At 47.7% G+C, this 22,648-nt stretch overlaps 2 protein-coding genes across 4 annotated transcripts in view; both read left to right on the top strand.

The window, feature by feature from the left end:
- The window catches only part of zbtb16b (zinc finger and BTB domain containing 16b), a 27,289-nt gene extending 15,481 nt beyond the window's left edge, over window positions 1-11,808 (top strand). Inside the window, exons 5-7 of one of the 3 annotated variants that reach the window (XM_084467453.1) lie at window positions 5,254-5,424; window positions 8,315-8,482; window positions 9,064-11,808. In XM_084467453.1, the coding sequence (XP_084323579.1) occupies window positions 5,254-5,424; window positions 8,315-8,482; window positions 9,064-9,293 (569 nt within the window). In that variant the 3' untranslated portion in view covers window positions 9,294-11,808. Of the gene's footprint in view, window positions 1-5,253; window positions 7,334-8,311; window positions 8,483-9,063 lie in introns of those variants that run through there. The other 2 variants (XM_084467452.1, XM_084467451.1) reach the window with 2 other exon arrangements.
- Window positions 11,809-14,699: 2,891 nt separating this feature from the next.
- Window positions 14,700-22,648, top strand: part of tmprss5 (transmembrane serine protease 5) — a gene marked incomplete at both ends in the record, with an annotated part of 10,536 nt that continues 2,587 nt past the window's right edge. Inside the window, 7 exons of the mRNA XM_084467229.1 lie at window positions 14,700-14,873; window positions 18,869-19,179; window positions 19,704-19,777; window positions 20,719-20,832; window positions 21,362-21,497; window positions 22,174-22,287; window positions 22,405-22,448. Of these exons, the coding sequence (XP_084323355.1) occupies window positions 14,700-14,873; window positions 18,869-19,179; window positions 19,704-19,777; window positions 20,719-20,832; window positions 21,362-21,497; window positions 22,174-22,287; window positions 22,405-22,448 (967 nt within the window). The remainder of the gene's footprint in view (window positions 14,874-18,868; window positions 19,180-19,703; window positions 19,778-20,718; window positions 20,833-21,361; window positions 21,498-22,173; window positions 22,288-22,404; window positions 22,449-22,648) is intronic.

Genomic DNA, 22,648 nt, shown 5'->3' with positions numbered 1-22,648 from the left:
AACACACAGCCGGGGGCGGAGGACGGGGGGGGGGGGGGCGGGGGGCGGGTGGCAGTCGTATGAATCAACATATAGCCCAGCGCCCCGGCGGGTCACATGAGGTAGGGAGCGTAAGGCCAGCCTGCATGACGGGTGTATGTTTAAGTGGGTCAAATGTGCAGCCCTGCCAGACAGTACAAAATAAACAGTGTGTGTGTGTGTGTTGTGTGTGTGGGTGTGTGTGTGTGTGTGTGTGTGTTTGTGCGTGTTGCCTGAGGACACGGTTTTGGTTTGACCTAAAAGTAGCACATGTGGGTAATGTCACGATGGAACGCATCATGCATAATTTCCCCCCCTTCTGATGCGACGTCTTATATCACCGCCCGAGTGTGTGAAGTCTGCGAGAGGCTTCTTCCGTCCGCTCTGTTCCTCTGGTAGATGATTTGTTTTTCTTCCCGTCCTGCCCTGCCTGATATTAATGGGTCACTTATCCAGACGTGTCCGACTCGCTCTCTCTTAAAAGCTATGATTTATGGCTCACATTGCTAATTACCCTGAATGTGTCTTCATTCATCTGGTTCTGAGGCCGTTTCTGATCCTCTGTTATGAGGAGCGACTTGAAGTTGTTTTTTACACACTTTTAAAGAGCTATAATTGATTTAGGAGGGGGATTGGACGCTAGCATAGCGCTGAACTGAATGAATAAGACCCCAACATGGCAGAATGCGTGGAGATTCCTTTGCTTTCCCTGAATGACAATCTCTTGTTCAATTTGCAGTGGGTTTACTCCCGGAATCTCAGGGTGGGAAAACTTTTGTTTGGCGTTTGAAAGGAAACAGGCTGCGCTCATTTGTGAATGAAGGGATTAGTTGGAACACTTCACCCCCAGAAAAGGGCCGTGATCCGCCCTGGTTGCCTAGACACGTGGTTTTATCTCCACCGCCGGCAGCAAGCAGCAGTGGGAGAGCCTGACTCGCTCAAATTCATGTATATAAATATAAATGTATGTATGTATTCAAATATAGATAAGACGTTCATCGCATTTATGGACAAAAATGTCTTGAATACTATAAACAAAGCAACAGGTTTGAGCTAATGGGCCTGGTCCAAAACGGCAATGTAGACCAACACACACACACACACACACACACACACACACACACACAGTCTAAAACCGTAATCTAGACCCAAACACACACACACACACACCGTCTGAAACAGTAATGTAGACTCACACACACACACACACACACACACAGTCTTAAACAGTAATGAAGACTCACACACACACACACACACACACACACACACACACCGTCTAAAACAGTAAGGAAGTCCCACAGACACACACACATACACCCCACTAAAGAGTATTGTAGACCCACACACACACTGTCTAAAACAATAATGTAGACCCCCCCCCCCCCCCCCCCCCCACACACACACACACACACACACACACACACACACACACATACTGTCTGAAACAGTAAAAAGTAGAAAACACACACACACACACACACACACACACACACACACACACACACACACACAGATACACTGAGGGCCCTGAGAAAGGTAGTTAAAGCACAAACCCATCGTTCTCGTTGAGCAGTCTAAAAGAGAAGCGGCTCTCAGGGGACACAATGCTCAGTCAGCGCCCCGGCCTTTGAGCAACACCATTGATTACGTGGTATTTACCCCATTGAGGGCCAGGGGTCGGGGGGGGTCACCGTGGTGCCTTAAGACCAAATCCCAGGGCCCCATTGTCTGGCGGACGGTGAGAACGCAGGGGGCAGCGGCCAGGCAACTTTAGGGGCCATTCTCCCACACACAGAGGAGCCGATACGGGGAAGACCGCCGCGACAGCAGCTCACAAACACCCTCCCTTTCGTTTGAAGAGTTAACGGCGTCCACCGGAGCGGTTAGTGATGAGCCTCTAAAACACCTCCTGATTCCCCACTGGGGGGGGATCAGAAATACATTCACATTTACATTTTAGCAGATTCTTTATCCAAAGCGACTTACAATAAGTACATTGGTCATAAGAAAGTGAAACAATATATCACTGTCGGTGCAGTAAGGATGTTCATAGATACAAGTGCCAAGCAGTTGTTTGTAGCACACAGATGCTACACAACTAAGTACTATAACTAAATACAACATGCAATAAGTGCGTACATGAATTGCCAGGACGCTATGCAGATTAGTGAACTCCGAACCAGGTGAGTTTTGAGTCTGGAAGTAAAGAAATAAAGAAATGCATAAATTGAACGACAAACAATGCTGAGATTCGCAATTCACCGTCGAATCGTGGCGTTGTTTGTCATTCATTTTATGCATTTCTTTATTTTTTCTTTTCCCCTGCGTTTGATGTTACCGAAGTGCATAAATTGTGAACCGCTTGTCGGAAGTTGTCGCCGGGGTTGTCGATGTCTGCGATCAAACATCGGAGCGCTGCGACGGAAACATTTGCCGTTGTGTTCTCCCTTCACGTTACGTCTTTTTTGACAAGAGGGGAACAGTGAGTGAGTGTTTGCCAGCGTGCCACAAAGCAGACAAGGTTAAAGGGTTTTATTTTAGGCAAGGAGGGAAAAAGTATTAAAATAAAACCAAGCTATGCTGCATCAAATCCCGTATTGGGATAAGTTCTTGTTGGAAAAGCTCACTGCTCAGTGAGGGTAATTGAAGTCATTTGAAAAAGTGTACAGGGTGGAAAGTGAAGACTTCTTTTGTTCCCAACACTTATTACTTTATGAGGACTAGAGCTCAGACTCCAGACTGAGCTCAGAGCAGAAAGAACTCCCTCTGCTGGCTGGAGAAACGATTATGATTGGCCTTATTGAGACTTCAAATCGATCAAAGCTTTATATAACGACGGTGGAGTCAGAGTGGACTCTTTAACTACCTCATCATCTTTAATTCGATTAGGCGTTTTAGATTTGCTCCAGCACTTCCTTCAGAGTGTGTTGAGTGCTGGTTAAAGCGCTCTGTGACGGACTGTGGAAAATTCAATCAACATGCTAAAGGACTGAAAGGCTGCCACCATTTCAATTGTTGATCAAGGCATATGTGTGTGTGTGGGAGTAAAAAGAAAAGGTATTGGGGTGCGGGGTGGGGGGGTGGGGGGGGATGGGGGGGGTTGAGGTCAGGGGAGCACTGGAGAAGAACCATCTTTTGTCTCCCCCCCCTCCCCTCCACCCCACACACACTAGAAAATATTGTGATGCGTGTGTGAGAAAGCCGTGCGGTCATTAGACAGCAGTGTGAAGGGTGGGATTGTAGGAGTTGCACCAAAAGCCTATGACTAATGGGGCCGGTCAATGAGAGCCTGAACCCTATTGTGTGTGTCTTTTGTGTTACCGGCCACGGGCTAAAGCCTCCCAACAGGTGCAGCCCATTCCATTGGATAGCCGCTCAGCATTGTTGTCAGCGCAGGGAAGCGTCTTTCATCCTGCGCTCCCCGTTCCTATCAATGATTACATATGATCTCCTCTTCCATGCGCCCACGTTCCTCTTTCTCTCCCTTCTCCAGAGGAATGAATGTCTGTGTTAGGAAAAGAAAAAAAATCAATCAATGTTCTCCCCCCGAGAAAATCAGCACATACAGTTTTAGACGCCGGGGTGCTTTTTCTCTACCGTAAACCGAGACCTGTGTCTTCTTTGTCTGTTTTCTACTTATTTATTTAAGGTTTCAGCTGTAGAATGTCAAGAGAGATATAAAGGAGTCAACTCTCACTCCGGCACACCAGCCACAGCCCAGCAGCTTTGCAATTATCTGTTGTGAATTTACTTTGCCCGCTTTCTTTTGCTTCTCCTTGTTTTTCTCTTATCTGCTCCTCTCCCCCCCCCTCCCCCCCTGCTTTGAATGCGCCTGTATGTTAACTTGATTGAACCTAAAGAGTGTCTGTGCCTCTTCCTGCTCTGTATGAGTGTGCTGTATCCCTTTCCCTGCACTAATTCCAATTTAATTGCCAGTTGCCTCAAGGCTCTTCAATAACAGTAACAAATGATTTGATTTAGTGGACCTCATCAGACTGCATTTTAAATGCGACACAGCAACCCCACTTGAATTCCAATGAAGTGCTGGTACAGCCCTCTGTTTACTAATGATCCTCCGCTGGAGATGTCTGATTGAATCGGAGTCTGGAGCAATGGGACCTGCTCGCATTGTAAATGATCCACAACCCGGGCAGACAGAGAAATAAGCACCCTATAATCTCACATTAAAGCCCCTGCTCTCCCAGACCTGCACATTATTAGCGATGCGATTGATTAAAGCGTCCCTGGCTCCGTGACGCAGGTATGGATCGGCGCGGCGACGCGGCGAGGGGCGCAGCCGGCATATGGCGACGGGAGGAGACGGCGGAGACGACAGGTGCCAGATGAGGCTGTAGATCAAGTGTTTACTGTATGACAGCCAATGAATCTCCGTCTCATAGCCAACCTAAAGCAGGCTCTCTCTGCCTCCCCCCCCCCCCCCCCCCCGCCCCGATCTGTATTCCGCCCCACACTCGGTGCAACAGGAAAGCAGCCCCAAAGTGATGCCAGGTCACACACAGGATTAAACTGGATTGTGTTTTTTTTTTCCCTCTCTCTTCTTCTTCTTTCTTCTTCTCTTCTCTTTTTTTCCGCGGCAGTCCTGCCTTTAATGGCTTGATATCACTACTTAACATTCTGCACGGGGCGCCGAGTGTAGGCATCATTTAAGGTGGAGCCCCGATCTGCTGCTCTTTGAGCAGAGAGAGAAAGAGGACATCACAGGCTGCAGCTGACTCCTGATGCGGTGCGACGGAGAATAATTACACATCTGACAAACCCCCCCCACACCCCCGACAAAAAGAAGCCATTGATTTGGCGAGCCGCCCCACGCGACACGTTTTAGGCAAATCATGAGGAAAACAATGACTTTCCGTTTTTTTTTTCCAAAATAAGAGCGTTTCAAAAAAGTGTGGGGGGAGGCCTTGAGTTGAAAGGGCTTGTAAGCGTTTATTTTTTTGCGGGGGGGGGGGGGGGGGGCAGCAGGGCGGGCGGGGTGGGGGGGGGGATAAAGTTAGTTTAGGTAGAAACACTCGTTCTCCCCCCCCCCCTCTCTCTCTCTCTCTCTCTCTCTCTCTCGCTTTATGTCTCTCTCTCTCTGTGTATGAAAGAATCCTCTCTTCCTCTGAGGACTCTCTGAGAAAGTTGAAGTGACCCAGTTTCCCTCCACTTAGGGCTCTGTGTCTGTGTACGGTACTGAAATAACCGCGCGCCTGTGTCTGCCGCGTCCTCCAGGGACCGACATGGCGGTGTTCTGTCTGCTGTGCGCCAAGCGCTTCCAGACCCAGAAGGCCCTGCAGCAGCACATGGAGGTCCACGCCGGCATGCACAGCTACATCTGCAGCCACTGCGAGCGTTCCTTCCCCAGCCACACCACCCTCAAGCGCCACCTACGCTCCCACGCGGGTAAGACATCGGCCGTGAGGCCGCCGCCGCCGTTGCTACAGCAGCTACCACCACTGTCCACCCCTGTCACCATTATCACCAATACCACCACCACTATAATCATCACCACCATTTACAACATCACCATTATCACCAACACCACCACCATCACCATTATCACCAATACCACCACCACTATAATCATCACCACCGTTTACAACATCACCATTATCACCAACACCACCACCATCACCATTATCACCAATACCACCACCACTATAATCATCACCACCGTTTACAACATCACCATTATCACCAACACCACCACCATCACCATTATCACCAATACCACCACCACTATAATCATCACCACCATTTACAACATCACCATTATCACCAACACCACCACCACCCCAACTAACACCACCACCTCCACCATCACCATTATCACTAACACCACCACCATCCCAACTAACACCACCACCACCACCACTACCATTATCACTAACACCACCACCATCCCAACTAACACCACCACCACTACCATTATCACCAATACAACCACCATTATCGTCACTGTCCACCATCACCACCACCACCACCCCTACCTTTATCATCACCACCACCATTATCAACATCACCATTATCACCACCATCACCACCATCCCCACTAACACCACCACCACCATTATCAACATCACCATTATCACCACCATCACCACCATCCCCACTAACACCACCATTATCAACATCACCATTATCACCACCATCCCCACTAACACCACCACCCCCATTATCATCATACCACCCCCATTATCACCAATAGCACCATTATCACCACCATTATCACTAACACCATTATCATCACCACCACCACCATCACCACCACCACCATCACCACTAACACCATTATCACTAACACCATTATTATCACCACCATCACCACTAACACCACCACAGACCTTATCATCACTACGACCACCATCACCACTAACACCATTATCACTAACACCATCATTATCACCACCACCTCCACCACCATCACTGCAACCACATTATTACCACTTCCACTACCCCCTCCACCATCAACTCCACCACCACCACCTCCTACACCATCACCTCCACCACCAGTACCCCCGCCACCACCACCTCCATGGCCATCATCATCAGTCACATTGCCCTCCCCTTCCCCACACGGCACAACGCAAACCATCAATAAACCAGAATGAAACAACACAAAGCAGTCAAATCATCGCACTCCAACTCACCCGGGCTTCGAGTCACCGGCCCTTTCTGAATGCACATTCTCCCCCCCAGCAACTTCTCTTCCTGCCCTCTCTACGGCACGAGTCGCCCCTTTGATGACTGCACAGTAGCGTTATGGCCGCTGCATATTTGTGGGCAATTTTTATCCTGTTTATATTGCAGGTTCTTAGACAGCCTTTGGGCTTTTCTGCAATTCACGGCTGTCAGATTTACTGCGGTTCAGCCCAAATGATAGAGGAGGCCAAATAAATATTGAAGGAAAAGCAAATGAAAATGACTCGTCTGTACTCTCCCTCTCCCTCTCTCTCGCTCTCTCTTCCTCTCCTCTCTCCCTCTCTCTTCTTCTCTCACTCTCTCTCTCTCTCTCTTTCTCTCTCTCTCCCTCACTCTCTCTCTGCCAAGGGTGAGTCTTCTCGCCGCGGGTGATGCGAGAGATATTTACTTAAAAAGATGTCCCCCGTTTTTCTTCCTTTCTTCCTTTCTTCTCTCTCTCTCTCTCTCTCTCTCTGACTCCCTCTGTCTCTCGTTCACCTTAAATAACACTCCCCAATTGTCAAGTCGGCTTGATGTCTAGACAGGAAAATACATAATTGATGTGAAGAGACAGAAGTGACGGGAGCTCTCCGTCCACGGGCTGCGTATCTTGTTTGTGTGCCGCTCCTTGCGTGGAAGTAACATTTGGTAAATGTCATCGGCTCCTCCGCCACACTGCTGTTGTTGGTGTTGGTGGGGGGGAGGGTGGGTGGGTGGGTGGGGGGAGGGTGGAGAGGGAGGCAGGGGAGAGGAGAGGAGGGGAAGGGAGGGTATGGGAAGAATGGGGGCCCCCGTAATGAGGACGAGCGCGGCGGCGTATCGTCCGACTGGGCTGTTGCTGTGGACACTGGAGATAATGAGCCACATAGGTCAATGGAGATGAGTCAAAGGAGAGGCCTGGGCGAGAGAGAGAGAGAGAGAGGGAGAGAGAGAGAGAGAGAGAGAGAGAGAGATGAACTACAGTCAGAGAGAGACAAATTAACTACAGTGGGAGAGAGAGACAAATTAACTACAGTGAGAGAGAGAAAGATGAACTACTGTGAGAGAGAGACAAATTAACTACAGTGATGAAAGAGAGAGAGAGAGAAATGGATGAACTACAGTGAGAGAGAGAGAGACAAATTAACTAACTACAGTGATGAAAGAGAGAGAGAGAAATGGATGAACTACAGTGAGCGAGAGAGAGAGAAATGGCTGAACTAGAGAGAGAGAGAGAGAGAGAGAAATGGCTGAACTAGAGAGAGAGAGAGAGAGAGAAAGGAAGCTGAGCAGGAATCAGCAGAGCAGAAGTGCACATGCCTGGAAGACTTCTTTCTATTCTCCTTTTTTTTATCAGCCAATGGATCGCCAGGAGGTGTGTCTGTGTCACAATATAATCAACGCCCCCCCCCCCCCACCAACCCAACCCTTCCCCCCCACTCCCCTCCCACCAGCCCTCTACCGCAACAAACACTGTGGCTGTTTGACCTGCGTGGACCTCCACGCGTCCTCCTCTTCCTGTTCACGTTCTTGCCTTGATGACGCTTTCGGATGACGATGAAGAAACGATAGACACTGATAGGTACTCATTTGTGTGTGTGTGTGTGTGTGTGTGTGCGTGGCATTCCAGCAGGAGACCACCCGTTCGAATGCGAGTTCTGCGGGAGCTGCTTCCGGGACGACGGCACGCTGCGGGGCCACAAGCGCATCCACACGGGGGAGAAGCCGTACGAGTGCAACAGCTGCGGCAAGCGCTTCAGCCTCAAGCACCAGCTGGAGACGCATTACCGCGTGCACACAGGTCAGAGGTCGCACGGCCGCTCCCCCACGTGTCACGTCGGCGTTCGTACCGAGTCGTCCACTGGGGGGGGGGGCGCTATCCGAAGGCGACTTACAATCGGAGCTATGACTGCTGTCAAGTTGTGCATTTGACCATAAAATAATTTGACTTGAACTCTTCGAAATTCGTGTTCCGATGCAAGGCGTTTATTTTCGAATAAATGCCAATTGAACGCGTGTTCCGAAAATGCTTGTTGCTAGGAGTGTTCAGATTGTCTTTAACGCACGCTCCTGCTCTTGTTCATTCATGTTCTGAATTTGTATGCCGAATGCAAATGCGTGTTCCGACCCAGAATGCGCGTTTCAAATTTATGTTCGGTATTATTATATACATGTACTGAAATTCCTGTTCCGAATTCACGATCGGAACTCGGAATGTTCGAAATGTATGTTCGGAATTCCGGTTCGGAATTTATGTACGGAATTCCCGTTCTGCGCGGCGCTTGCGTACGCGACCTTGTCTGCTGTGCTGCTGCTAACGGCGGCTAACGTGGTTCTGCCTGTTTTTTGTTTTTTTTTGCTCCCGGCTCGGATTTCTTCCAGGCGAGAAGCCGTTCGAGTGCAAGCTGTGTCACCAGCGGTCCAGGGACTACTCGGCCATGATCAAGCACCTGCGCACGCACAACGGCGCGTCGCCCTACCAATGCACCATCTGCCAGGACTTCTGCCCCAGCCTGGCCGGCATGCAGAAGCACATGAAGGGGCACAAGCCGGAGGACGTGCCCCCCGACTGGAGGATAGAAAAGACTTACCTTTATATCTGCTACGTCTGAGCGGGACTCGGACCTCACCTAGCACACTCACTCAGTCCCACACATGCAGGTGTGTCTTTCTCTCTCTCTCACTCTCTATCGCTCTCTATCTCCTCATCTCTCTCTCCCACTCTCTCCCCCTGTCTCTCTTTCAATCGTTCTCTATCTCTTGATATCTCTCTCACTCTCCCACTCGCCATCGCTCTCTCTCTCTGCCGCTCTCGCTATTTCTCTGTCGCACTCTATCTCTCTCTCTCTCTCCCCTGTGTATCTCAATCGTTCTCCCTCTCTTGATTTCTCGCTCGCTCTCTCACCCTCTCTATCTCGCTCTCTCTCTATCGCTCTCGCTCTCTCTCTATCGCCCTCTATCTCTTGATCTCTCTTGCCCTTTTTTTCTCTTGAGTACTCCCTCTGTTTATCCCTCCATCATCTCCTGTCTTATTCTTTATCTCTGTGTCTTTGCCTCTCGCTTCCTTACTCTCCTCTCTCTCTCTCACACATGTGGCAACAATGTATGGGTATAAAAAAAACAAGAACACACACATATACAGTATATATATATATATATATATATATATATGTGTGTATATTTGCACACACTTGAGTGTGCACCCACACACGCACACACACACACACACACACACACACACACAGACACACACAAATATAAATACTGGCAGGCACACACATGCACATAGCGTTTGTGTGTGCGCAGTGTGTTTGTACATGAGATCCTCTGGACTCCACACCACGCCGGTCAGCGGTTGACCCATATGTAAAGTAGCAGCTATTTTGGGAGACTGCTGGGCTATCAGACAAGTGGAGGCACACTCTGTTGGCGAAGGGCAGATGCTGCAAATAATTCCTTGATGGGTTCCTCTAATTTCCTGTGACTTTGTCGGGCGTTTTTCTGCTGTTTCCGTGTTATTTTTCAGAGTTGTTTATCTGTGCATGTGTTACTTGAACGGCTGCCATTGTCTTTGACCTCACGTTGCGTTGGATCTGTTTAATTGCCTCGTCGTCGTTTTGTTTCGCTCTCTTCTTTGCGGAGGCTGTTTCATCTGGATGGAGATGGGTCACCTTTATCTCTTTTGTTATTTCTTTTTGGAGTCGCGACGTAATGAGTTCTGCTATTTATATCTATTTTTGAGTTTTGCTACCAAATATGTTGCGGATATTCATTGACTGCATCTCAGTTGTGGAGCACATTTAAACCACCACACTTTTTACCTTTAGTTTAGGGTGACCGCTGGAAGTTTGACGTTTCATTTTTGTTTTGTAAATGTTCTGACCCGAACCCACATACATTTAAACAGTTGGCATAGTTTAAAATAAATCGATAGTCCTCGTCCTTTTTAGGTGTTACTTTACTTCCTTTCCTTTTTTTACTTAGTTCATAGTCATCTATTAAAACACACTTACAGAACCCAGGAAATAAATTGAAAGAAAAAAACTTTTTCTACAATATATTAAAAAGAGAAATCGAAGTTATCGAATCAATATACGCAGGTTTTTGTCCGTTACAGTGTAGCCGTAGTAAACTGTCCTGGTATTCCATTATGTGAGCCTAAAACAGGCCTTATAGATTGAAATATGTTGTATTTTTGTATTGCAGTAATTTGCTCTATGTTTACATTTGGTATGATTTGAGAAACATCTAAATGTGTGTGTGTTTTATAAGTCTCTAATTCAAATTATGACCCCCCCCCCGTGCCTCTTTTTCTATAAGTAGAGCGTCTATGTGCTTGAGTACATGGCTCCGTGCTATTTGGTCGTTGTTTCGGGGTGTTTGTTAAATGTTATGGAATTCAAAATAGACCGCCATGTCAAGCCACTTTTGTCTGAACATTTTGCAAATGGAGGCAGAAAAAATTATAATAACTGTGATAAGTGACTCAACCTCTGATGCAAGTCTTCGGCAATTATGGCGTAAACGTAAATAGGCTCTTGTCCTGAAATGTTCCCTTCTCGGAGTGAGATGTAACGATGTGTAAAAGAACGTGTACAGCAGAACCTAGCAACCGTTGGCATGGGAAGATGCCCTCTTTACCGGAGAAAGCCAACGTCTCATGCAGTGCCATGAGATTCACCTGTTCTTCACTGTATCTACTATGCTACATGGACATGCACTATCAATGGATATTCTCCATGGACCAAAAGAAAATGGAGCACTTTTTTTTTTGTCTTTTGAAAAGGTTTTTTCTTTTGTTTTCTTTGATCTTTCTCAATGTTGTGATATTGCGGATGTCCCTTTTTATTTGGCGTGTTCTAGGATGACGTGAATTGTGAGTCGTTTAGAGTTTTTTGTCGGTGTCTGTCTACCTCAGGACCAGATCACAGTTCGACCTGGCATCCAATCAGGGTTGTTCTTCTTGCCATGTGTGCAGTAAAACCCCTCCTTCATTACGGCTTTGTTACACTGTGTGTGTGTGTGTGTGTGTGTGCGTGTGTGTGGAAGTGTTTTCTCTGTGTGTGGTTTTTTCAGGCACAACTCTGTATGCGTCAGTGTTCCGTGGCATGGTGAAAAAAAAAAGAATAAAACAAATTTTCTCTCTTTTATGCACTCCGTCCCTCACTCTCCCGTTTCTCGGGTGCCAAACTTCTCCAATGACTCATCTAAAAAATCCCTCATTAAAAAAAGTCAAAACACACAGAAAAACTGCCACTTTTTCAAGCAGCATTTAATATAACACTTAAATGACTTTGTCTAGAGTTAAAATAAGTTAAAGCGGTCATTATTTTAGTTTGGAGCACTTTCCAGTTTACAGCGTTCCGACCGCGGGGGCCTGGCCACGTGAAGTTGTTTACCACGGCTCCTCTGCACTGGTCTGGACGCACTCCAGAGACACAGCTGCTGTCAATTCAAAAAAAGCTTTATTGCCATGAGATACAAACATTTACATTGCCAAAGCGGGTGAACAATAAAGAAGTCAGAATCAGTCAAAACTCAATATATAAAAAGTAAAATGTAGGATCTTGTAAAAATGCCAGTATCTCCTATAAACAGATCAATTGAAGATACACTCTAAATGCACTGTATTAACAATATGGACGAGCAATAGTGCAATAATTGTGGAAAAAGTGAGTCCAGTGGGATGAGTCTGTTTATGGGGAGTTTGAGGTACTTCTCTCATCACAACAGGTGACAAATCTGGCTGCTGTGATCTCTGTCTCTCACGTCAGATGAAACGGGAACTCCACCGTTTCTGGCCCGCCTCCACTTACACCGCAGCCAATGATTGATGTGGGAGGCTACGGTTGACGAGGGCCCTGTCAACTGCTGCTGATCGACCAATCTGGAAGCTGATCGCTCCTGTTAAATGATTTTAGTTACTTAAATATGCCTCTCGGGGTCTGTTGCTTTGCATTTCCACACGCATGTAAGAATGGATATTTGGGGGCCTGTGCTCCTAGTGTGTCATGGAGTTGTGTCGCAATCTGTTTTGGTCGTCCGCCAAGACCAACCCATCTACACAACTCTTCACTCCAAAGTCTTATTTAGGAAAGTGTTTATATATGGAACTGTGCTGATATACTGCCAATTCCTCAAGTCTCTGATGTTTGATGAAAGTATAATTATTGTGCTAGAAATCCCATGAATTATTTAAACCTTAGAAGTCGTGCTATTTAACTCCCTGCTGGTTTGATGAGGAACACATTTGTCCTCCTCACAAAAAAGGACCACAGAAGACCATCGCACCAAGGAGAAAACATATGTAGACATTACAGTCTTGCAGTATTTCAATGCACCAATAAGGAACATTACTGGAACTGATATAACTGATTTTGTTTATTGCTGTTTCCAGATGGGCACCTCGACATGCTAGAGCGGGCCTGACCAAACCCTGACCTAATCACATTGGATTCTGCTATCCCTCCCCCTGCAGCGTTGCCATGCTACTGCAAGTGCTCACCTGCATTTTCAAAATGAAAGTGTGAGCATTTTCATTATCCACGCAATAACTTTAAATTCCAACTCCCTATTTCTAAAACATTGATTTAAGCTCCACTTGCTATAATCAAAGCATTTTAAAAGGACACAAAAAAAGCCCTCCACGGTGGGTTTGTTTTTGTTTTTTCCGTCACCTGAATTTTCAAAATAAAAGTGTTAGGATTTTCATTATCCACGCCATTACTTTTAATTCCAACTCCTATTTCTTAATCATTGATTTAAGCCCACTTGCTATAATCAAAGCATTTTTAAAGGACACAAAAAAAAGACCTCCACGGTGGTTTTGTTTTTGTTTTTCCGTTCGGATCATTCCGTGCATTAATTGGTATCCTAATCTCCTCTCCGACACTCCCCAGCCAACTGGTATGCAGGTCCCCACTCCGGAGTATAACAGATTGAGTAGAGGCCATTGCTAATGCAATCTCCTCTGTTTAATTAGAATGAGCATGGCGGGCGGCTAAAGCAAACCACATTAGCTGCCATCTGGTGGGGGGGAACAGCCCTGCCCTTGCTCCTCGCCGTCATTAGGCTCTACAAGACAACACACAAACACATACATGGCAGCTATTTATTCACCCTGTCTCACTCGATGCAGGCACAGCGCCACGCCGTTTACCCACACCGTGCGTTAGGGCATATAGTCGTGTGCAGGTATTTTGAGTCGACCTCAGTAACAGGTATGGTAGGTAACAGTATTTATTTGTGCAAGTGCAACGCTACGAGTTAAGCAACGCTTTCATATACCAATGCTGGCACAAAAATATATATATAGTTTAGCAGTAATTGTATACATTACTCGTGTGTGTTTTGTCTCGTTGTGTCTGTGGTCTGGGCTTGCTGTTTATGTATGTGCAGAGGGTAGTCCTTGGATCAATGTTCCCAAAGCGTGGGTTGAATATTAGATTCGTCCAGCAGGGGGCGGTGTTGACTGCCGCTGTAGCTCCACACCAGCTGGCTCCATCACCCTGCAAGGCCATGTACAGACTGACGCCCTCGGGGAACAGACACTTTAGGTGTAGGGCCAGTCTGGTGCTCGGTTTTTATGCATGTATGAATGTATGTTTATATGCAGTATGTATGTATGTATGTATGTATGTATGTATGTATGTATGTATGTATGTATGTATGTATGTGTGCAGGCTTAGCTATAATGTGCAGATACGTCATGCACATCGTTTTATTGCAGAAACATTAAAACATTAAAACGTAGGAGCCCTGCGCGTCGATAGGAGTAAACAGGTTCACTACTACAGCGGTGCGTTCTCCACCATCAGTAAAGAACATAACCCTTATGGCGGATGTTGCCATCGACAGAGTAGCGGTTCATCTCCGCCCTCCCGCCATCCTTTTGAATTATCATGCCGAACACGTGTTCGTGTCATGACGTGCGTAGCAAGCCACGATTCACGAACAGAACCGCGTTCCGAAGAGCTGTCCATCTGCCTCGGATTGGACCGCAGTCCTATCAAAATGGCATGTTTCCCACGGTGGCCAAGCGCTGGAGCAAATCCCATCCGGATTGGCTGACGGCGTTTGGCTCCAGCATTCCCAGCATTCCCTCAGAAGTAGGAGCTACTTCCCCCGGCTCTCCGTCGTCGCATGTGGGGATTGTACCCGGGATGAGAGGGCTCGTCTTCATGGTGTTGGAGGTGTGGATCTTAGGAGGAACACACGCTAGAGCCAGGGAGGGAGCAGAGCTGATCCCCCCCCAACACAAAGACAGGAGCTCCGAGGGGAGGGAGGGGGAGGAAGAGGGAGAGAATGTAGTCTGAAAGTAAAACCTAGGTTTATTTAACTAAACGCACTGAATAACCTAGATTTTATCATAATAAATGCCTCCGTTAAACTGAATTGTTTTACTCAATTAAAATCTATTTGAGTAAGACATATTGAAAGAAGAGAGGGAGGCTATTGCATTTGATAAGTATTGATCTAGCTGTATAATGCTTTTTCTTCAATTGGCTTCAAATAAAGATTATATATTTATATTGTGGCCTAATCTGACAATCAACATTGATTAGAACTGTAATTAAATAATATCTCAATATCATATGGTGAACTATGGGGTTTAACTTGATATTTGAAATAGCAATATATAATAGGCCTATTATGTGTATGTATAGGCTCATATTTAGTCAACTGGATTATATTGGGGCATTTAGCAGACGCTTTTATCCAAAGCAATTTACAATAAGTATTTGTCAGAAGAAAGACTAAAGGGAAGGATTAATAGGCCTACATCTCAAACTAACGTGAAAATGATTTCATAGTGTGTAAATCAATGTAGGCCTACAACAATAGCGGTCGCTTTCCCCATCTCAACATCGCCCGTGTGAGAACAGATTGTCATCCCTAACCGATGGGAGTATATCTCAAACATTTAGTTCACACACACGCTTCTCCAAAAGGGGGCGACATCGAGCCGCCGTGGAACCGCCAAACACCCAACCACCCCGCCGCCCCCCGCTGTCTCCCTCTCTCATCATGCCTTTTCTATTACCCAACGCAGATGAAGGGAATATTTCACAAAGCAAACATTATCAAACATTATTAACCTCACATCGCTTTATCCGGAATTGTACCACAGAGATGATTCTCTCCGTCATGTGCAATTCATTCCACTCGTCCCATTCTCATTAGGTTCTGTTTGATTCTGAGGTAATTCTCTATGACAGGCGCGAGATGAGCCAAATAGATCCGGGGCCGCAACATGGCCTCAGCCGTCAAATGAGCTGGAATGTTGGTTCTGTCGGAGACCACCGCCGCCGCCCCGCCCCTGAACACCCCGCCTGTCTGCTGAGTAACCCCCCCTGCCCAGACCTTGGACCCTGCTCGGATATTAAAGACACCTTAGGCCATCCGGGAGCTGTACTTAAGCCTAGGCCTCGCTCACCTTGGAATGGTTTTTAAAACTTCTTCTTAGAGTTCTTTAGATGCCAAGAGGTGGAGAGGCTAGTGTTTTGGATTTCCTGCGTAAAGGTTCTGAGTTCGAACCCCAGTCTCTGCAGCTTATAAGGGTATGCATCCTTGAGCAAGATGCCCTCCTATATTAGTTTCACCTGTTTTTAAAAAGGTGCCTTTGATCAAATCATCTGCGGAATGAAATGACACATAATAGTAAATAATTGTTTTTGTGTCTCGTGTGTCTTGTATATTTCTTGTGTCAATAATTGTAGCTAATTGTTTTAATTTGAGATAACTTTATTGCTCCTGTGTGTTCCGACACAGACATTTAGACTAGAATGAACGAAACAGTCACACTTTCACCTTTTTCCTCGGACTCTCAAGAGACGGGGGATTTGAGAATGTGACACCTTTCAACACGCAGAGCGAACAGTGCGTTCATTTAGTTCATTTGAGTGAACGTCCAGAGGGAGAGAGGGAGAGAGGGAGAGAGGGAGAGAGGGAGAGAGAGCGACAGAGAGACAGAGGGAGAGAAAGAGTGACGGCGAGACGAAAGGATACCTCTCCTTTCTAAATGACGCGATTGACGCGATATATATGAGTTTTCAACAAACCGTAATTATGACCTACGAATTGTCAGGTTCTCGGATTTGCCGAGAAAAAAAATCAAAGGTGTCTCTGTCTCTCTCTCTCTCTCTCCCCCCCCCCCCCCCCCCAAATAAATCTTTTGGCACAGGTGTGGGGCGTTACCTAGCAACGACACACCGTCCTCCTCATCAATGGAGAGGCTTACAGGTATCTCTCTCTCTCTCTCTCTGGAGATGCTCCACTCACCCCCCCCCCCCCCCCCCCCCCCACACACACACACACACCTACATAGACCTGGTTCAGCTTGGCTCTGAATGCCTCATGACCCCCCCCACCCCCCAGCGCCCCCCCCCCCCCCCTCCCCCCTCCCCCCAGCCCCCCCCCTTCCCCCTGTACCTTGGACAAACAACAGCCCCATTCTGTGGCCACCAGTGCTGACCTCATTGTCTCATTGTGAAGCGAAAAGCCCGAGTTGCATTCTGCGGTTCAAACGGCGGACCGAGCGCAGGCGGGCCGGCGGTGGACGCGTACCTCCACAGCACAGCGGGGGGGCCTGCAGATGATCCGCCACTGCCACAGAGACCACCGAGCCACCTGCACTGACTACTGCACAGGGACACCATGGTAGGACATCGCACACATGCACTCTCTCTCTCTCTCTCTGTGTCTGTCTCTGTCTCTCTCTGTATCTGTCTCTCTCTTGCTGTATGTCTCTCTCTCGCTCTATATGTGTGTGTGCGTCTCTCTCTGTGACTCTCTCTCTCTCTGTATCTGTTTCTGTCTATCTCTCTCTCTCTCTGTATCTCTCTCTGTATCAGTCTATGTTTCTCTGTATCTGTCTCTTTCTCTCTCTCTCTCTCCCTCTCTCAGATGTTGGTTAATGTATTCATCGCACGCTAACTAGGCCCTTGCTTGGCTCTCGATGTGATTCACACCTCCAAAGCCTTCAGCACGGCACGGAGAGATGCTGTGTGTACGTTGTACGCCAGACATGTTGGCTTCATTAGAGGCAACAGCCGTGACTAACCTGTGTTCATGTGTTGTTAAGATGTTCTCGCTTTTTTCCTTGAAGCCGGTTAAATTTGCGGCGTAGCGGCGTGGCTGTGTAGCTGTGTTCACGTCGAATGCTCGGGCCTAGCGTTGGGTTATTCCTCCTGCTGTGACTGAATCCGCTTTGTGATGGATTATGTTTCTGCTGCAGTCCGACTGCAGGGAGAGGGGCTCTTTTCCGTGTTGAAAGCGTAATTGTATGATAGCATCGATAAGAAGGCTAAGTTTCACATTTGCCGCCGACTGATGCGTATCTGTAGAACTAATAGGATTAATTATCTGCAATACTTAAAAAATACCCTAATAGGATTAATAATCTGCTAAACAAAAGTAAAAAAGATAATTAATATTCTGCTAAACTAAATGAACAGAATGGGATTACTTTTCTGCAGTGCTCAGTGTTTATGATTATACAGTGATTATACAAAGAACAATCTTAGTGATAAGCTCCTTCAGTGCCATTGTAGAGAAATCTGCAACAATCAGCCAATCAGCTTGTTTCAAGTGACTCCACTTCTCATTTCTCATCTTCTGGAGATGAAACAAAGGAGGAGCAGAAAAAAAAAGTTCCCAAACAACTTCACACACACACACACACACGCGCGCGCGCGCGCGCGCACACACTCGAGTCCCTTCCAACTTCATCGGGGCCCCGGCACTATCACTAATAGCCTGGTTCACAATGCTCTTAATTAAATCACACGCACACACACACACACACATCTGCGCCATCACAGAGGCAGAAGGTGAGAGAGGATCCGTCTTGTCTGAAATTCCTGGGCTCACTTGCTCACCCCCCATCCCCCTGCCCGCAGAAACACACACCAGAAAGAGAGAAGAGAGAGAGAGAGAGAGAGAGAGAAAGAGAGAGAGAGAGAGAGACAGAGACAGAGACAGAGACAGAGACTGAGACACACACGAAGAGAGAGAGAGAGAGAGAGAGCGATACATATAATAGAGAGAGACACACACAGACAGACAGACAGAGAGAGAGAGAGAGAGAGAGAGAGAGAGAGAGCGAGCACACTGTTATCAGTGTGGGGGCGGGGGGACGACACAGACAGCGACGAGCCCTAATGGCCTTATGATCGTTCCATTGCAGAGTCTTGATGGAGGGCCATTATCGGTGATAGAGAACCCGGGAGCCATCAGTCATCGCTTCCACGCCGCGACAGGAGGAGCAGACGCGCCACCCCCGCCCCTTCCTCCGTCGGCACCACCGCCTCCGCCACCCGCCTCCGCCACCGCCTCCGCCACCGCCTCCGCCACCGCCGCCACCACTGCCCCCCATCGCCACCGCAGTCGCGGTGGCGATGGGGGGCAGTGGTGGCGGGGGCGGCGGTGGGGAAAGTGGGGGAGTCCAGGGGGTGGGCTGTCACGGCTGGGTGAAGGGGATTCGTCCTACCAAACCCTGTAAGTCCTAGGGGGGCCGCACGACCCAGATACCCACCCCCCCCCCACCATAACAGCCCCCCCCCCCCATTTCCCATAACAGCCCCCTCGCACCCCCCCCCCCCCCCCATAACAGCAGGATTAAATTGAACCGAGTGATCAGGCATCCCTTGAGGTTCGCCTGAGTGACAGGCCACCTTACTGTGCTCAGACCTCCCCCCCCCCTGCCCATTTGAAGATAACACAATGCAACACTACATTACAGAGCTATTTAGGATGTGATTGAATGCCTTTTTCCTCCTCTCCCAGCCCCCCACCACCCCCCCCCACTGTGCATTTCCTGCACGCATTCCAATTTGACATTCATCCCCTGTTTAGAATTCTCCATCCCGTGTGTTAATGTATGTATCAGCTGGCATTCAAAGTGCTCGGCTAGTCTGCATGTTCACGGAGAGATCAGTGTGTGTGTGTCTGTGTGTGTGTGTGTGTGTGTGTGTGTGTGTGTGTGTGTGTGTGTGTGCGTGTGTGTGTTCTTCAGCTCACAGACTGGAGCGTCTGCTGGCAGCGGTGTGTGTACTGGGAGTGCTGGGGGGCCTGGCGGTGGGTGTCTGGTTTCTAGGTGAGACGCTAACCTTCAGGACAGGATGAAAAGTCGACGGCGTTGTGTAGTGGAAGGGTTTCGTTTTGTGTTACACCAGTCATACGTAGACTAGAAACCCTACGCCGTGTTCAAACAGTGCTGCAGACCAAGAACTCTTTTGTTATGTTTTGTTTCGTTAGTGTGTTCAACGGAGTAGAAGTCTTTGGTAAAACACTGCAGGGGAGCAACTGAGACTCAGAGAAAGCCAAGCCTTATGTTACTATCTACATATCAAAAACTCAGGAAATACAGATAGTTAATGGTGCTATTAGCAATAGTACCATATAGCGTGCTAATCTTATATGTTATAATAATTCTGTTTTACATTCTTTGACCGTAACATTTTTCTTTGGTCTATAAATTATTGATTGTGACCTTCGCAGTGAAGCTGGGAAATTATGGATTATATAAATCTGGGCATTAATTCTATGATTATTTTAGAGCCTTTGCTCTTTGCACGAAATTAACTTTGACCTTATTTCATTTTCCATTATCTGCCCAGAATTGAGTATGTTCAAATATTTTTACCACCATAACACATTTCATTCTGACAGAACATCCCTTCCCTCTACCAAGCCATGTTATTACAGCTTCTTTGAAGAATCGTTTCACCGTGTCATCAATTACATCCTAGTCCTCGCTGATTCATTTATTAAAAGAATGAGCAGTAACTAAATTCATTACAATTGAATAGAACACAACTTTAATGTCTTTAAACCTCGGCTGGAGATTTGCTGGTGGCTTTAGAGACATTAAAAACAGCCACACATTTCATACAATAAAAGTCAATTGTTTTCCCCCTCAAACTGCTTTGATCGAGGTTGCTCGATCAAAGCAGTTCATCAGATCTTATTGAAATAAAGCGATTGCTTTTGGTTGGAATCACCTCGTGTAAACATCGTGTTTCCCTTGAAATCCAGTCAGGCTTCTAACGAGGCCTTCGTCGTCACAGAGCCCGGCGGGGCTGGGAGACACCAAGGAGACGACGTTCTGCAACGTCACCGAGGACGCCTCCGCCTCAGACCCCAGGAAAGGTCTGTGTCCACAACAGATCCAGAACCACTCTGACACAGTCTGCATCGGCTTAATAAGATCCAGAACCACTCCGACACATTCTGCATCGGCTTAATAAGATCCAGAACCACTCCGACACATTCTGCATCGGCTTAATAAGATCCAGAACCACTCCGACACAGTCTGCATCGGCTTAAATACCCAGCGGCCATCTTGGTTAAAAACTGTAGTTGGGATGGGAAACTGAAGTTTGACTCAATGTTTGATCTTTAAGAAAATAAACAGCGGCCATATTAGTAGTGAATCCTTCCCTCCACCCCCCCCCCCCCCCCCCCCCCGGCTCCCCCTTACTCTATTGTCGCTGATGATGTACACACATTGGCAAGGCATCCAATCCGGCGCTCCATAATGTTCCGTTTCTCCCGTAGCAGTAGCACATAGAGGACACTGCTGCGTAGCTCCTCGTCACGTCCTCAACGAGACGCCTGTTCTTTACCGGCTGGCGCTGGGCTCCTCCCTCCGGAGGGATTGTCAATCAATCAGGTTCAGTGTTTTACAGGATCAGCCTGGACAACTCTCTGCTGGAGATCCAGCTGGGGAAGACGGCCACCTGGCTGCCCGTGTGCTACGAGGGCTGGAACTCCTCCCTGGGCACGCTGGTCTGCCGCCAGCTGGGCTATCTGAGGTCTGCTTTACACACGTGCCTGTTCTGCTCACACCCGCACGCATACACGTAGACACGCGGTCGCATACGTACGCACACGTGCGCACACATGCGTGCGCGCACACACACACACACACACACACACACACACACACACACACAAACTCACACACAGATCATGCATGCTGGCTTGCGCTCTCTCTGTGGTGTTGGCTTATGTATCTCACACACACACACACACACACACGCCGACACACACACACACACACACACACACACACACACTCACACACACCGACACACACACACACACACACACACACACATTATCACCTTCTCAGTGATATAGTGACAAAAAAAGCCCACACACCGCTAACTATTCATTATCACCTACACAGCAACAAAACACAGTGACACACACACACACACACACACACACACGCACACACACACACACACACACACACACACACACACACACACACACACACACACACACCCATATACACTATATTCATTAACACCCCCTACACGGTATCACAACTGCATCCTTATAATCGTGGTACGTTACAGCGCCGGGTAATCCGTCTTATTTATGGACTGCTAATACCTCATTTCCAAGCCAGTCGCGTCGCCCCGGGGTTTAAATTATTCACGCCGCCGCCTCCTCACGTCGTTTGCCTTCCCCCTGTTCCAGGCTGACCAAAGACAAAGGAGTGAACCTGACCGACGTCGGGCCCCTGTACACGGACGGCTTCGTACAAATCACCTCGGAGCACAAGAGCAGTCTGGAAAGTTTATGGCAATTTAGGTTGGGCAAATTCATCTAATGACTTAACACTCAGCACTTAATAAGTATAATGTGACGATAACGGCTGACTAACACGATCACCACGCATGATTAGCTCACTGGTTCATTCTCCTCTAGGGGGAGCTGTAGCACAGGGAAGGTCATAGCGTTGAAATGTTTTGGTAAGTCGCACTTTCACGTCTTTCACCCTCGCACTTTTTGACGTCTAGTTCGCACCCAACGCTCACGCTTAGGGGTGGGCATCACGGGGTACCTCACGATACGATACGATATGCGATACATGGCCCGCGATACCGATAATATCGCTATACAGCGATTCTGCGATAATCAATATATTGTTCGACAATCCTTTAACGATACA

Source organism: Micromesistius poutassou, assembly GCF_964030765.1.
Source record: "Micromesistius poutassou genome assembly, chromosome: 4".
In the NCBI taxonomy this organism is placed as follows: Eukaryota; Metazoa; Chordata; class Actinopteri; order Gadiformes; family Gadidae; genus Micromesistius; species Micromesistius poutassou.
Note: the sequence above shows the minus strand (reverse complement) of the source record. Positions and strands in the feature narration are given on the sequence as shown.